At 46.2% G+C, this 17554-nt stretch overlaps 1 protein-coding gene across 3 annotated transcripts in view; it reads right to left on the bottom strand.

Moving 5' to 3' along the window:
* The window catches only part of LOC116949498 (polypeptide N-acetylgalactosaminyltransferase 13), an 85745-nt gene that overhangs the window by 37729 nt on the left and 30462 nt on the right, over positions 1-17554 (bottom strand). For 2 of the 3 annotated variants that reach the window (XM_032966881.2, XM_032966888.2), the window contains one exon: positions 9518-9684. The exons of the other annotated variant lie outside the window; for it this stretch is intronic. In XM_032966881.2, coding sequence (XP_032822772.1) covers positions 9518-9684 — 167 coding nt within the window. The remainder of the gene's footprint in view (positions 1-9517; positions 9685-17554) is intronic. 3 annotated transcript variants of the gene reach the window in all.

Raw genomic sequence — 17554 nt, 5'->3', positions numbered from 1 at the left:
ACGCAAGACTGTTGTATGTCTATCCTGTGCAAAACCACCTGCCTACTCAAAAACAGGACAATTGGTTATGGTTATCAAAATTCGGATCCAGTAATAGTGGCGGTCAGGGGCTATTACAACAGGCTATGAATCCCAGCACCCGAGTTAAATTCCCGGTGATGGCAAACATCAGTGGCGAGTGATATCTGAACCACACCTAGCCCCGTCTCCCCGAACTTTTCTAAACTATTTTATTTATTTTACCAGGTAAGGTCCACTCAGCTACGCAGCTCTTTTTCAGAAGCGAGCTGGCCACACATGATAGCCCAACGAAGTGGTGTATCACGTGGAAATGTATAGCAGCCAAATACTCCGAACGAATGTTTTTAAATGTGATGGGAAAAACCGGAGGATCCGCAGAAAATTCCACACTGCCACAGGGAGAACATTCAAATTCTAAATATACAGGCATCATCAGGGTCAGGATCGAAACCCACGACCCCATGCGTGTCAGGCGAGGTAGTCAACATCTCGCCACCGTGACATTCATTTAGACTGACCAGTGTGGTGGTGAAGTAGCTCAAACAACCCCAAAGACACAACATCGAGAGACCTTTCAAGAGAGTATTCACATCAAACAAATTCGCGAAAGCACCAGATATAATGACAAAAATAAAACATTGCAGTACACAGATTTTTCGTGTAAATATTGGCGCACATTTGATGAAACATTTTTTTTAAGTATCTATCAACTTTATTTTAGCAAATAAAAATGTATGCATTGCTTTTCATTTCTATTACTGATGCACACGAAGCGAGTTTAATTATGAGCAGATGTTGCCGAACAACTAACATTTTTTTTTCATACGGAAATTCGTTCTAGTGCTCTCAAGTGGATCAAAAAATACATTAACGAGCAAATCGGATTAAAATCTTCACACCTTTCAAGAAAATATTACTTTTAAGTAACTAATTCGGCCGCATAACTTGCTCCTCTTGAGAACGGCACAGGGTGATGGTGATGGTAAACAATTTAGTTAGAATCCTATTTATGCAGGATACCACCAACTGGGGATATCCTTTTATATTTTCTCAAGAAGTTCTTTAATATTTTTAATGGAAACTGGGCAGATAGGATCTGTCTGTCGTTGCTCGTGTATCATTAAAGACATTGGACCGCACACAGCACAATACGCTGCTGGCATCGCGGGAGGACAAAAGTATAACTCTGTTTCAGAGAGGTTAGTGCCCCCTACTGATAACTCCTGATCCCATTACGAGTAAGGAATTTGGGGTTCTCAGGGTGGAGGGGTCGCCTCATCCAAGTCGAGCTCACGACTGATCCTGCGTAGCGACTGGAATTGACGGACCCCTGGTTGCGGCGTGGAGTAGTGACTGACCTGAACGTGTGCATTGCCCGAGATCATTCCCTTGACGGGACAACTCAGTGAAGGGTTGTTTCACTTTAACGGTGAGCTTGGTGTGGGTGGTGCGTGCCCGTGATCCGGCATTTTGGAGGCAAGAGATTGGTGGAGCGAACGAATACATTTGTGAAGATCGCAAACCCTCCGGGCGGCGAGGTAGCCACTAGAGATGAGATTACAGCAAAGCGAGAGCTTGGAATCCATCTGTGCAGATTTTTAAATGTTGTCCCTTCGTATGCGCGAGTTTTCCCTGGGTTTCTGTGGCAGCCACTCATTCATGGAATCAGCCAAACATCCCGATGGGGGACTCTCCTGAATAATAATAGTCCTATGTATATACTGTGCAGCTAAAAACTCAACGTATCATTGCATCACAAATACATGCCTCATGCCCATGGTTGAAAGAAAACCCTTGAGGGAACATCAATGGTCAAAAATAATGTGCAATGCTTTCGAGTGCCCTGCAAATGAGTGTTAGAGCTGGAACACATGTATTAGGGTACTGTATTGCAAAACAAAAGATCCTTTATATTCTATGAAACAATTTCAAAGTATTCTGCTTCTTCTATTATTTTCCTTGTGTCCATAGGCAAGCGTCTCTGCGTATCAAAACTCTTTTTCAGGAGGTTCCTATCAGGTTTTCGGGTTACTCTTTGGTTCTTTCGGTAAAGTCACGTAGAAAGAAAATGAATTAAATAATGGAATACGACGTTTCGATTGCAACGCAAGCAGTTGTCATCAGGTAGAACTAAATTTGAGAGAGAGACAAAACACAGACACGGAGACACACAGACAGACACAAAAGCAGAGAGAGACTCACACAGAGACACAGACAGACACATAAGCAGAGAGAGACTCACACAGAGACAAACAGAGAGACACAGAGACACACAGAGAGAGACACACAACATAGACACACAGACAGACAAGCAGAGAGAGACAACACAGAGACACACATAGAGACACACAAGCAGAGAGAGACTCACACAGAGACAAACAGAGAGAGAGACACAACATAGACACACAGAGAGAGACACAGAGAGAGAGACACAGAGACACACAGAGAGAGACACACAACATATACACACAGACAGACACACAAGCAGAGAGAGACAACACAGAGACACACATGGAGACACAAGCAGAGAGAGACAACACAAGCAGAGAGAGACAACACAGAGACACACAGAGAGACACACAGACAGAGAGAGACAACACAGAGACACACAACATAGACACACAGAGACCCATGTTTTCGGGTGTTGTTGCTGCTGTGTGTAATGTCAATTGAGTAATTTGCAGGTAAACTTTCAGCATTGGTATGCTTGACCAATACCGGTTATATTGTATGTGTGTGTTTATTTGTTTGTTTTTTTAGCCATGGACGGATACCCAAAACACCTGGGTGAAAACCCACGCAAAACAGGGGGAGAACAAAACCAACTCCGTCAAGAAAAAAAGGGCGTCCGATTCGGGAATCAAACCCAGGCCCTTCTACCCGTGAGACACGAGTGATATCCCCACGCCACCCTTGCCCGCCAGGATCTCTTTCACGATTGCAATAGACCCGACCGTTCAGTTTCATCGCAGCATTTTGAGATTGCACGCCGCAGAAGGAAAAAAAAACAAAATCCTCTCGTCAGATTTGCAACAAATGTGGTCTGTCGACAGTTTATCAGAACAATTGGTGCCTTGAAACGATATGGTGCCCCAGACCATAGGTCAAGGACAAGGTCAGAGTCAATTTTAAAAATGTCAGGAATCCAAGGCTTAAATTAAACGTGCGCAAGCAAATAAGCGGGAATAATGAGCCATTGCTTCTAGCGGGAACAATTTCCGCGTAACAAGAAATAATGAAAGGAGATCTAATCATCCTTTTAATTGACCCTCCAACACACTATAGCCTCAGACGGTCGCAAAGCTGTGACAAAAACTGGATTGTCATCACATATTTATACTCGGCCTTGAAATGGCAGTTCAATCTAAAGTGGCTCAAGACATTTAACCATCATTTAAGCCACAAAACAGTGAAAGTGCCCAATAAAATACCCTTCAGAGCCAACGTAAGAGTCATTTTTTGCTGAGCTGTTTCAATTGCCAGTCAGTCGCTCAGCTGGCATCACCCCCTTTAGGATTCAATGAACAAATTTCCCCATGGAAAGAATGGACGTTTGGCGCTCTGTGTGACAATAACGCGAATCTCGGTGTCATGATGAAAATGGTGACATATTTTACGTGAATGGCAGCGATGGAAAATGCGCACAAATACAATAAACTTTTTTCTTCTTCTTTTTTAAGCAAAACCTTCACAAGAATACGCATCTTGTCATTATTAGAACGCACAAGCCTTCATGGGCAAATACTGTACACCACCCATCACCTTTGGGTTAAAATGCGCATCGTGCGAAGTGTGAGCCTTATATAAGATAGAGATAAAAAAAGGTGCGACCCTGATAATTTCTTGCTCATGCCACTGTTGGAAGAAGGGCATCCAGGAGAGAGGGTATCCGGCCGACACTTCCACGGCGGCCAGATGTCTTGGAAGAGGCGGGAGGACCCGTGCATTGCCCCACCACACGTGGGCACACCGCAGGTCTGTGGTGTGCCCATTCATACTGCTTGCTGAGCCTAATACAGTATGAATTTCCTGTTATTGGAAAGTGTGAATGATGATAATGGTGATGAAGTGTTTTGCAAGCAAACTGTTTCTACACCACTGCCAACCGATCCCTTGCGGGGTATTTCGTCTCTAGAACTTTCATTGCTACCATGTGCCGCAAGATTACTTATTTTCGCTCTGCAAACAGACACCCGAACATGCATTCATAATGCAAAACAGCCAACAACAGTCGAGTAATAGCAGGTCAGGGTTGGGGAGCCTCCACATCAATCTGCTCCACACTATCTGATGGCCACGTGGTGTGTGTGTGTGCGCCCGACCACTCAGTTGTCTATCGTCGCCATCTCCGTTCAGCAGCACGTGGTGACACGCTGATCGTTCGGCACACTCAGACAGCGAGATTTGGACCTGGCAGCTTTGCGGTTAGCGGCCCATTGGCCTGGAACTCGCTACCCACTCACTCACCTACTCACCCACCCACTAACCTACTCAGTAGTCCATCAGTCTGAAACTCACCACCCACTCACTCACCTACTCACCCACCCACTAACCTACTCACCCGCCCACTAGCCTACTCAGTAGTCCATCAGCCTGAAACTCACCACCCACTCACTCACCTACTCAACCACCCACTCACCTACTCAGTAGTCCATCAGCCTGAAACTCACCACCCACTCACTCACCTACTCACCCACCCACTCACCTACTCAGTAGTCCATCAGCCTGAAACTCACCACCCACTCACTCACCTACTCACCCACCCACTCACCTACTCAGTAGTCCATGAGACTGGAACTCACCACCCACTCACTCACCTACTCACCCACCCACTAACCTACTCAGTAGTCCATCGGCCTGAAACTCACCACCCACTCACTCACCTACTCACCCACCCACTCACCTACTCAGTAATCCATCGGCCTGGAACTCACCACCCACTCACTCACCTACTCACCCACCCATTAACCTACTCAGTAATCCATCGGCCTGGAACTCACCACCCACTCACTCACCTACTCACCCACCCACTCACCTACTCAGTAGTCCATCAGCCTCGAACTCACCTACCCACTCACTCACCTACTCACCCACCCACTAACCTACTCAGTAGTCCATCAGCCTCGAACTCACCACCCACTCACTCACCTACTCACCCACCCACTAACCTACTCAGTAGTCCATCGGCCTGTAACTCACCACCCACTCACTCACCTACACATCCACCCACTAACCTACTCAGTAGTCCATCAGCCTGAAACTCACCACCCACTCACTCACCTACTCACCCACCCACCCACCCACTAACCTACTCAGTAGTCCATCGGCCTGGAACTCACCACCCACTCACTCACCTACTCACCCACCCACCCACTAACCTACTCAGTAGTCCATCAGCCTCGAACTCACCTACCCACTCACTCACCTACTCACGCACCCACTCACCTACTCAGTAGTCCATCAGCCTGAAACTCACCACCCAAACACTCACCTACTCACCCACCCACCCACTAATCTACTCAGTAGTCCATCGGCCTGGAACTCACCACCCACTCACTCACCTACTCACCCACCCACTAGCCTACTCAGTAGTCCATCGGCCTGTAACTCACCACCCACTCACTCACCTACTCACCCACCCACTAGCCTACTCAGTAGTCCATCGGCCTGTAACTCACCACCCACTCACTCACCTACTCACCCACCCACTAGCCTACTCAGTAGTCCATCGGCCTGTAACTCACCACCCACTCACTCACCTACTCACCCACCCACTAACCTACTCAGTTGTCCATCAGCCTGGAACTCACCACCCACTCACTCACCTACTCATCTACTCAGCAGTCCTCCAGCCTGGAACTAAACCTACCCGCTCACTCACCTACTCATGCACCCACTCACCTACTCACCGGTCCATCGACCTGGAACTCACCACCCGCTCACTCACCTACTCACGCACCCACTCACCTACTCAGTAGTCCACCAGCCTGGAACTAAACCTACCCGCTCACTCACCTACTCACGCACCCACTCACCTACTCAGTAGTCCACCAGCCTGGAACTAAACCTACCCGCTCACTCACCTACTCACCCACCCACTCACCTACTCAGCGGTCCATCGGCCTGGAACTCACTGCCGCTGTGTGATGTTTGAGACTCTTCACCGATAATTTACCAGTTCAGTAGTAAAAGATAGAAGTGTTCAATAGAGATAACAATGTATTGATTTTGTGCACTCGTGATAACCTAGGCTATAAGAGCTGTGCCTTTATGAATGTACTTACTTACTTTTGGATCTAGTAAAATAAAAACAAAGCAAAGACCTACTCAAAACAAGCATTGGGATTGTGTGCATCTACATCGGTGGTCCTGAGGCAGCGGAGTAAATTAAACAACCATATCGTGGGGACAACGCTCCCTCGTCAAGGGTGTCGATCACCTCCATACATTATTTTATTTAAGTCCTGGTTTGTGAGAGCCCGTTGATGACTATATCGGTTTCTAAATAATCAACCCTCTTTCCTTTTTTACGTTCTTAGAGCGCCTATAGAGCTCAGGGCACTTTGTGACGTAGATTGGAGAAACAACCTTGCGGATAATGCGGTCCAAATATCCATTCATCTTAACGGCCTGGTGTACGTGCTCCAGTTTACTGGCTAGGTGGTGTTGGTCAGAAATGCAGTGGGCCCTATGGTGTCGTGTTTTGATGAGGGAATTCTTCTGTGTCGGATGGTGGTGGGAATCAGGTTTCAGATAGGAATCTGTGTGGGTGGCTTTCCTGTAGACAGAGTGTCCCAAAGAGCCATCAGGTCTCTTCTCAAACAAAACATCCAGGAATGGTAGCTTACCATCCTTCTCCACTTCCATGGTGAATTTGATGGATGGGTGTATGGAATTAATGTGGTTGAGAAATTGGTTCAATGCTGGTAGGCCATGTGGCCAAATGACGAAAGTGTCATCCACATATCTCTTCCACAAGGAAGGACGTAAGGTGCATGTCTGGATGGCATCTGTTTCAAAATTCCCACTTCATTGATACTATCCACAATTACTCCATCTGGTTCTAAGGCTTTTCATCTTTCTGACTTTTCATTTTCAAACTGTGACAGGCGGTGATTATGTCTTCAGATGTGACATTGGAAACATCCTCCGCCTACTCAACCAAAAAATATTAATTTCCTTGGGTATATGATTTGTTTTGCTCTAAAGAGCTGCAGAGAATTCCTTAACATTTTCTACGACTCTCTCTCTCTCAAGCACTTCTATGGTTCAATCCTAGTCTCTTCGGGCCACAATTTATGAATTAATAATAATCAACTTGTACCGTGCACAGTAGCCGCTCACTCTCGCCGAGAGACAGAAGAGAGTGGCTTAGAGGGTGCAAGGAGGAACCAGAGACAGTGGAAAGGTCACAACCAGGCGATGAGCCGATGGAAAATTCCCCCCAGTCCTTCCCCAACTCCTGTGGTCCTCTATGTCCTGAGGTGTTATTGGCCAATCGATGGATGATAAGCGGGAGGAAACCGGAGCTCCCGGTGAAAAGCCATGCGTGCTTGGGGGTCGACGTTCTATCCCATACAGGTCGAGCAGGCGGAGTCTATAGTTCAGAATCAAAATCAGAATCTGTATTTATACTAGAGGAATCATCAATGTACCTTCTTTGTGCGTTCATGATCCCATTCCTTGTTATCAGATCTAAAATCATGTTTGTGTTGAGTGTCCCCCATTTGCTCATTATTTCCCCAATTATGTTACAGGAGTTCTATGTAAATAATGTTTTATTTTATATTTTAATAACTCTTCGCATATATCCATTTTTTTACGTGGATTTTGTAACGATAAGAGTTTCTTGGGCTAGGCTGCGTGCATGTAAAAGTGTAAAAAAAGCATTTTGTGGTTTCAGAAAAAGTTGCCCCATGTTTTCTTCAGCTCGCCACTTCTTGGGCACTATTCCATTACACTGTTCGTAGCAAAACACAGGGAAGAAAATATACTTGTGAAAAACAGCCAGGAAATGGGCTACACACTCAGTGAGTCTATTCAATTTCATTTTTCAGCTTATTTATTTTGGTATAGCCCTGTGAGCCATTCGGCTCTTGAATCGGGTGCAACCACAACAAACAAAAAACCAAAAACACGAACAAGAAAAACATCTTAAAGTGACTATGTGACTGTGCAAACAGAAAATCCATGGAAAAAAACCAGCAAAATATTCCTGAAAAAAGCACCGTACACCAACGCTGTGTGCAAAAAATCCCAGTGGGATGCAAGTCAAACAACAACAACCACAAGAAAACTTAGATTAAGGCCACTACAACATAACAAACATGTCCAAACCAAAAAACGTTTTCGAAATCACCAAAAAATAAAGCCATAATTGCAACGCCACAGTGATCACAGGGACTGCGACCGAATTTTTACAATAAACTACATAAATAACATGTAACACCAAATCCTAGAGCCATAGCTGGCTGCATGAGTTACTCCACAACAACAGAAGCATCAGTCGGAGTATCAAAATTTTCAATGCACCTTTAAGATCAGCACGCTAAATCAAAATACAGATAATACTTTGCAGCGTCATCCAGAGCGAAAACATTTCATTTTATTTTACGCCAATGAATAGCAGTGGCAGCTAGGGGTGTACACTAGAAACATCTTTCTAAAACAAAAAGTATGATCATGAAAAGCAACCGAAGCAAAAGCACTTACTAGTGCTTATGGACTCGAAACATGGAACTCTGACAAAGTACATGGGAGCAAAAGCTGAAAAGCGCACAAAGTAGCATGTAGAGATGCATGCTGGGTATTGCACTGAGAGACAAAAAGCTACACGTGGATAATGGAACAGACTCAAACTAGAGACAACACACCGACTCCTCGGGAAAAGTGTGTCGGCTTCTAGCAGAACACATCGCTATTACGCGTGACTGGTGATAGAAAGGAAGCCAAAAGAACGGTAATGCCCAAAGGAGACCTCCACCGTGGCGACGGAGTAAAAAGATTAGCTCGTGGGCACGTGGACTGTGACAGTGGAGGAACGTGAGATGATAACCTCTGCCCACTCATGATCTGGAGAGGGGGTTCATCTAGCACTGGATAGAACACGGCCGACGAAGATAGGACGCTGGCAGGGACCATATTCTCCCCGCGCACGACCGCTGTTTGTCGACTGCCCGCGAAGCGGCAGGCATTGTTTATTCACTGTGGAGCAATGTTGCTCTCGCACAGTTAGTACCCGCGTGAGGGTAACCGACACGACAGAGAAGCCTTTTGCAGAGTCAACCGCTCGCTGACCAGCGTACGAACTCGGAACCCTCCAATTGTGGGTTTGAGCAAGCTTTTGCGTACGTACTTATGTATGTATAACATATTTTGCACCGTACGTAGCCGACCATGCTAATGGGGGGGGGGTTGGGGGGGGGTTTAGGGAGTGGGGGGGGTGTGTGTGGAGGTGGTGGGGGGGGGTGGTGGGGGCATCGGGGGCCCAGCCCACCTCTCTCGCTGGCGTCATCCACCAGCACGATCTCCTTGAGGAGGTGTCGCGGGGAGCGGCCGATCACGCTGTGCAGCGTGCGCAGCAGCGTGCTCCACGCCTCGTTGTGGAACACGATGACCACCGTGGTGGCGGGCAGCCCGTCCGCGTACGCCTTCGTCTTGCACCTGGGCACACCGGTTTGCAATGCGGGGCGTCGGCGAGGCTGCGGCTTTGGCGTGGTAAATTTTTTGTATTTAATATCTTTTTGGTTAAAAGGGAAAAAAAAATAATGGGCGGACAAGGTGCAAGAAGTTTAAAAAAAAAAAGTACGATCATTAAAGTAAAGGTCAAGGAATGAGGTGCACCACCAACAAATTTGCTCGCTTTTTTGTTTCAATCATTTTTTTTTTATAATTACAACTCAACACGAACTCGGCACAAAGCGGCTATCACAGGGCGAACGAACGCCCGAGGTTGGGCGCTGCGGGGCTTCGTGAAGGGGGAGAATTGGGCTCACTGCCCCACCACCCAGATTTGGGGACCACAAGCGAGGGCATAAAAAAGTTGATATGGGGAGTGGGAAAAGGGTCGGGAGAAGGACAACGGATGGGACAACAAAACCCACATGGGACAGGGCAGAAGAGGGGAAGGAGGGAGGGAGAACTGGGGGTGAGGAGGGGGACATTTTTACAAAATAAGTTGCCATATTTCTACATTTAAAAATAATCAAATTGTAGAGTGCATGGTTTCCATGGGACAGCCATATGACCCCTTCCAGCCCGCACCCAACGTGGTGTGCCATGAACAACAGATTTGTATTTTCGGCACCATGATGCACGGCATGTTTGAAAGAAAATAAGGGAAGTGCCTAATCTAATTTGCTTCTGCAGTGATTTCCAAGATTTCACTTGAGACGTTATCCAAACTCACGATGTTCACAAGGACCGTGACCCTCCCCCCCCCCCCAGACAGCATTCAGCACCGCCGTTGCCTGGGTGAACAGCAGGGTGGATCAACCAGAGCAGCCTGCTGGCGGGGGACCACTTTTCATTACAAGAATGCTTACATAAATAATGAAAGAAGTCTCGATTTAAAGCTTTCGTGACTGCAAGGATTCATCTTCTTTGGTTCTTTCGGTAAAGTCATGTAGAATGAGGACGAGTCTCGTCCCTTCACCTGATGAAGGCCGCTTGTGTTGTGGCCGAAACGTCGTGAGAATTTTATTGTGTTATTTTATTTTATCAATTTATTATTTTATTCTCATTCTACGTGACTTTACCGAAAGAACCAAAAGAAAATGAAAGAAGTCATCAATGTGTATTTGAGTTGAGTTGAGTAAAAACAATTCTGCCGTCTAATTTCGTTTTTTTGTTGTTTAATGTTTGCAATCATTGGAGTGAATGCGAATTTTAATGAGATCGTCTCTACGCCCTTTTCCCGTTCACGCTTTCTGGAATGCGCTTTTCACTTCTCGGTGCCCTACCTCCCATGAGCACGGTTGGCGACATGCGGTGTGAAAGAAGTTCAAAGGGCAAACGTACGTGACACACATACGTACCCTCATTGGGCCAATCCGAGCGTCCAACGGCAGTGACGTCACAGAGCACCACGCCAAATATTACAATCGAATTGGGTCATGACAATTGAACAAAACCAGCCTCGGTTTGTAAATAATGTTCCAGGAATTAATAGCCAGACCATAGCTGATAATGCAGTCCAGATGAGACAAACACAGCTATTACTCGACTGTCCTGATCAATGGGCTGTTCATTTATCCACTCAGGCATATGTATTATTATTAGATGTGGCTGTGGTTAGAAAGCAGCACCGTTTGTATCGTATTTCATGTTCAGGATCAGAGGGAGATGTGCGGAACTGCTATCACACAACGTCCTGCCATTGACACGAACGCTTATTTGAAAGCCAATGGGTATCAGGAAAGACAAGTTACAATCTCAGTGAAGAAATAAAAAATGCTTTAAGAGGAATAATGTAATCAGCCACACATAAAACATTCATCACAGGTCTTTTTGTGGCACTTTGATGTCATTAAAGAAAGGAGATTACAATGAAATTCACCAAAAAAGTTGTGTCGGAGTAAAACAGAGGCATGCCATGCAAAATTGATGTTACTAAAAAAGCTCATGACAAAATGGTTTTAGATTATTCAAATTAACTTGTAGCATTTAAATACATCATCAACACTTAAGACATATCTAGGTGGTGAAGGTAAAAGGTACAGCCCTGAAATCCCTTCCTCGTTTGTTGTGAAAATTCGGTCACAGTTCCTATAATCACTGTTATATTGCTTTTATGGCTTTATTTTGGTGATTTCGAAAAGTTTTTTTGGTTTGGCCATGTTTGTTTGTTGTAGTACGGAGTTAAACTGAGGGCCAAAATCTAAGCTGTCTTGTAGTTGTTGTTTGACTTGCATCCCTACTGGGATTTTTGCACACAGCGTTGGTGTACGGTGCTATTTCAGGAATATTTTGATGTTTTTTTCCTGGATTTTCTGTTTGCACAGTCACACAGTCACTTTAAGATGTTTTCTTGTTCATGTTTTTTGTTTGTTGCGGTTGCACCTGATTCAAGAGTCGAACGGCTCACAGGGCTATACCAAATAAATGCAAATAAATAAATGAAACTGCTGGCAGAAGAAAATTCCCGCTAGATGGAGCTCGAGAGAGCCCCTCTTCCACCCAGTCCAGGTGTCTCGGGACAAGTGGGGGGGGGGTGCCCAAAATTGACCCACACGTGGCCTCACGATCGACTCACTTTGGTGTACCCAATGCCGACCCAGTGCCGGATTATCGTAGCTACATGTGTAGTAGCTACATGTGTAGTAGCTACATGTGTAGTAGCTACATGTGTAGTAGCTACATGTGTAGTAGCTACATGTGTAGTAGCTACATGTGTAGTAGCTACATGTGTAGTAGCTACATGTGTAGTAGCTACATGTGTAGTAGCTACATGTGTAGTAGCTACATGTGTAGTAGCTACATGTGTAGTAGCTACATGTGTAGTAGCTACATGTGTAGTAGCTACATGTGTAGTCGCTACGGGCCCTGCACTTTCAAGGGCCCCACGCTAAATGCTTTCAAGCTATCAATTCTGTCTTGATTTGAAGCCTTCGTGACTGCAGGGATGCATAGTCTTTGGTTCTTTCGGTAAAGTCACGTACAAAAATAACAATAGATCACGACCTTTCGATCGCCACTCAAGCGATCGCGTGTGTGGCGATCGAAACGTCGTGATCTATTATTATTTTTCTACGTCACTTTACCGAAAGAACCAAAGACTATCAATTCTGGTTCAGTGATTCAGCACTTGCTCTATTACTATAGTACTATACTGCCTTCAACTTTTATGAACGACTGGGTGTTTAAGGTTAGCGATTTTGTCGTATTACCTGGCTGTATTGCAAATAAAAAAAATAAAATTACTTTACTATGCTACAGGCCCCGCAGTGTGCCGACTGCATATACAATTGATCAAAATACATTTCATCCATTGGAACACAAATGTATGGACCCTGCAGGAGACAATTATACAATGATCGAAACAATCCTTTCAAATAAGCACCATCGCTGCGTTGACCTTGATCTCCTCTCGAGCCAATGTGAACAATTTCCCCATCACCGCATAGTGCGTACACGCCAACCGCACAATGTGCGCGTTCCGAGGTTCTCGCCGCTTCGGAATCATTTCGGCCTCACTTTGGCTCAAATCGGCCGCACAACCATGTCGACGCATCGTGTCGGGCCACTTAGTCTATTCAGCAAAACAAAATTGACGAAGAACACGTCGATGGATCGAGCGGAGCTGGAGGAGGAGTGAGCGTGGCGAGGGAGGCTGTTTAAATAGCGGGACGCATATGCACGCGCGTGTGTTGAACTTCTTTCGCACCATTAGTCGCCAACCGTGCTCATCGAAGGTGCGGGATCACCGGATTGGAGAGCGGTGCGAATACAGATCGACGTGCAGCAGCGGCACGGACGGACGAACGGACGGACGGATGGAAGGGCAGCACGAGTATTTCAAGGGCGTGGGGGGCTGAGATAGATGGATGTGAGGAGATGATGCCACGAAGCCATGATCAGTACAAAAAAAACCGCCCCAATTTTTTTTTGGGGGGTGGGTGGGGGGGAAGAGCATCGAGAGCCACGCTCGTGTGCCGTAACGCGGCATGAGTTTTCAGGAAGCAACGTGCCGCGCCCCCCGCCGCCACCGCCTACAACTCGTGATAGATACGCCGCGTGACTAAATTCGCATTATTTTGTCGTTCCGTCTCGCGCCGTGGTATTTCCAATATCAGCGCTATCAATGGCTGAAATGTTATCACTCATTCGAGAAAAAAAACGAATGAGTAACAAAGTGCTTGCTGCGCGGTGCTCCGAGCGTGGGTGGATGCCGAGGCATGGGGGTAATTCCCGAACGGGGATGGCTTTTCTGCTTGGCAAAACGAGCTGTGCTCCACCGTGCAATGTGTAAGACCTTGAAATATTAATGTTTAGGTTGACCATTATATCGAACGTAGTAGAAGTAGCATGGCCCTTTGTCAATGGACAGCTGGATAAAGGGCCTTGCCGCACCGTGCAGGTGGTCATGGAGGTTGCTTTTGGACATACTTCACCTTGCTAGTCAATTTGAGTTGAAGGCAGGCAGGTAATAGATGTGAAGGCTTAGAAGTACAGTGCTCTGCTGCCCACAACAAAGCATCCACAGCCTATAATGACTGGTATGCAAGGTTGTCGCCCATCCAAGCACTATCCAGTCTCAACCATGCTTAGCTTCCGAAATCTGATAAGATAGGGCACATTCAGGCAGATATGGTAATTGGCGTTAAATTCTCACGTGTGCACTCAACAGGACTCTTAAACTGAATATGCTGATCGATATACCAATATGGTGACACATTGAGTATCATCGACATATACTTCCACGTGCGTACATGTAGCGTCATATGTGCGTGCGTATTGACACGTACAATCTGTGTATATGTACATCCCGCGTAGCCTTTAACAGACTGTTGCGGCAAGAGCTGCAAGCAAGCGGCACCGATGATGGCCTGTACGGCAGGTCAGCGTAGCCAACACCACGTCCAAATGCCTTCGTCTCCACTATGCTGATGTACGCACTTGAAGTTGAGTCAACGTCAGGGAGGTCCAGGAAACGCCTCAAATATCCACCACTGTTATTGGGATGGAATCAAACTTAGGTCTCCGGGTTCGTAGCCCAGCGCGCTAACCGCTACGCGGTCGCTCTCAACGGTATACGTAGACACACAGACGCGCGTGCGTGCGTGCGTGGACGCATTTAACGCACGCCAATCTGAGTTCATTCGAAATCCCATACCTAGTTATGAACGTCAGAAGTTGCGAATGCAATGGCGGCTCGGAGTAGCTGTTTCATTGTCACCGAGGTCCGACCCCTGTCAGTCACCATTGTGACGGACGTACACGGGCAAGAGTGACTCCCCATATGCACCGAGTGTCCATCGCGATGCAGGAGGCACCGATGCTCTGGCTCTGCAATATTTCCCCCTTTCCTATTGCTTTTGCAGGGCGGAAGGCTCCAATGCTTTTGTCGGGGAACAAAAAAAAACTGCGACACGGCATTAATAATGTATAATCCGTCACCACAGCATCGGCAAAATGTTGCCTTTCCCTGTACGGGTTCCGTCACCACCATTATTGGGTCATTATTTCAGCGTCACTGAATTATTATTACTACGACATTGTTATACTTGTTGTTTATCATTATTAAATAAAAAAAGCTCGTGTTGCTGCTCCGTGCCGGGGAAATTTACAGGAAATGTTTTGACTCGGACTTGGAGCATCGTAACAACTTGTGTTGCCCGCGTGAGGATATGCCTGACGTGCGCGCACAATGAGTTTCTTTTGCCACCATTAAAGAAACGGGGTGACTTTCCCCGTCAAAACAAATCACGCCCTAACAAAGGCAATAAAGTGGTGGCTAAATGAGCACATTATTTACAGTTATGTATGGGCATTTTTTTAAAAAAATGTGCCCTCAAGTGCCACTTGAGACAACCAACAGGCTACCAAACTGCCCTACTTCTGAAAAGGATCTTTGTGGGTCAAATTACACCATGTCCATGGGCAGGCCACGTGGCATTAAAGAAAGTCAGTACCCTACTGGTGGGCAATCGGTAGTCCGATCGTGTTCTTGTACTGTTTGTTGTTGTAATGTTCTGACCTGCCTCTACTGGACATCTGTAAAAAAAGAGCTTTATAGCTCATCGTATTCTTCCTGTATAAATAAAGATTCTGGTTGGCTATGTCAGGTGCGAAAGGAGTTCCACATGCATACATACATACGGCAAGGGCCAGCACCAAGCCCCTGCAATTTGTCTCCCCAGTGGCGATGTTTACACATCGCGCCAGGTACTCATTTGAGGTAGTGATGATCAGAAACGGCTAGAGTTAGAGGTGTGTGCATTGCTCAAAGAGGCAACCTGGTGACTCAGTCATTGCCCAAGTGCACCATGGGTAAACCTGCCACTGAGCCGGAAAGAAAGATGCCAGCGCAGTAATACGTTTGGTGTGCCAATATGCCCGGGGATGTGAGCCGACCCAGTCACAATAATAAAGTTATTACTTCTGATATAATGGCCTCTTCTCCAAGGGTATCATTTGCAAGTCAAAGTGCTGCCTGAGTAATAACCCAGAGGGTGCAAACATATACCAGTGGCTTCTCCAAATGAAATTATCAAAACCACAGAACTTCCATTCTGCCCTTTTTTTTTATTTCACTACTTATCACTAATGGCGGCCCTGTGATTTGGTATCATCAACAAAGACCACACACCCTTTTTGTTAGGTAAATATGATAACGTTTCAGAGGATAATCATTGATACAATCACTGGTAGTATTGCTGGCACAGGTCTGTGGCCAATTTAATGGGTGGACACATGGTGTGAGGCAGCCTGGGCTTCAACACAACCTAATTAGACAATGAGCAAGCTGGCATATGGACCTTCCGTAGCTGCAGGGCAGCTTGTAAGGTGTGCAGTACATACAGAAGGGGATACATACAATGAACTTACCAAGGGGTTTGCTGGAATCAAAACCGTGCCACATCCGTACTCAATTAATTGCATTGAAACTGGCATCTGTGGATGACATCTCTAATACACTACAGATGGAGATTTCCATTGATCACACGTAAATTATTGTAAAGATTTGTAGGTTCGTAAGCTGTTTAAGCGTACATCTGTCACTGTTATTCTTCCAAAAGCCTCTCTCACAGCACGCTTTCTAAATTGGCCGGCTTTTGTATAAAACTGGAGGTCCAGATTCTACTGGGAACCTTGGTGTAATTAGCTCTCTGTCGTTTGTCCGCACTCAGTAACGCCCAAGGTTGCAGTGTCCTAGCTGCCAAATGAAGGACAACTTCCGCAGCCGTCACACTAAATCAACTCTCCCAGGGAGGCTTCAGATGAACCCAATCCAGGCAAATTTATTCACAGCCAAAAAAGCAGCCCCAGCAACCAACAGCCAAAACCAGATGAGGCATCAAAAAAACCCCACCGCACTTCCACTCACTGTATGCAACACAACGCTCGCTATCGCCAATACAGCTGGCGCATCTAACCCGCTACGCAAACCTGCAATAACCAAATACCGCAGGGAGCAATCCAGATTTGGCCTTTATTTACCACGTGAGAAAATATTTACATTCAATTAATGCACCCTCCGCGGCTTTTTTTTATTTTTCATGTATATAAGCACACCGATTCAGCGATGCAGCCACAAAATCTCCATTGTTGTATCACGCCTGTTAAATACGTTAAAACGTGCGATGGCATTTGTGATTAATGTCGCCCTGCTTTTGACCCATAGTCCTCCTTGCAGGAAGAGATATTGCATCGCAATGGGCTCTTACCTGGTTATAAATAAAAGCGGCTGATTGATTTATACCCAGGGATTTTTTTTTTACTTTGCACAAATACACCTGAAACACTTCAGATACGCCCGCAGGCACCGCGCACTCGTAACCTCTCCAACGGGGCCCCCTTTAATTATATCCCC

This window comes from Petromyzon marinus, chromosome 2 (assembly GCF_048934315.1).
Source record: "Petromyzon marinus isolate PM22_M1 ecotype Great Lakes invasive population chromosome 2, UKy_Petmar_22M1.pri1.0, whole genome shotgun sequence".
Lineage (NCBI taxonomy): Eukaryota > Metazoa > Chordata > Hyperoartia > Petromyzontiformes > Petromyzontidae > Petromyzon > Petromyzon marinus.
Note: the sequence above shows the minus strand (reverse complement) of the source record. Positions and strands in the feature narration are given on the sequence as shown.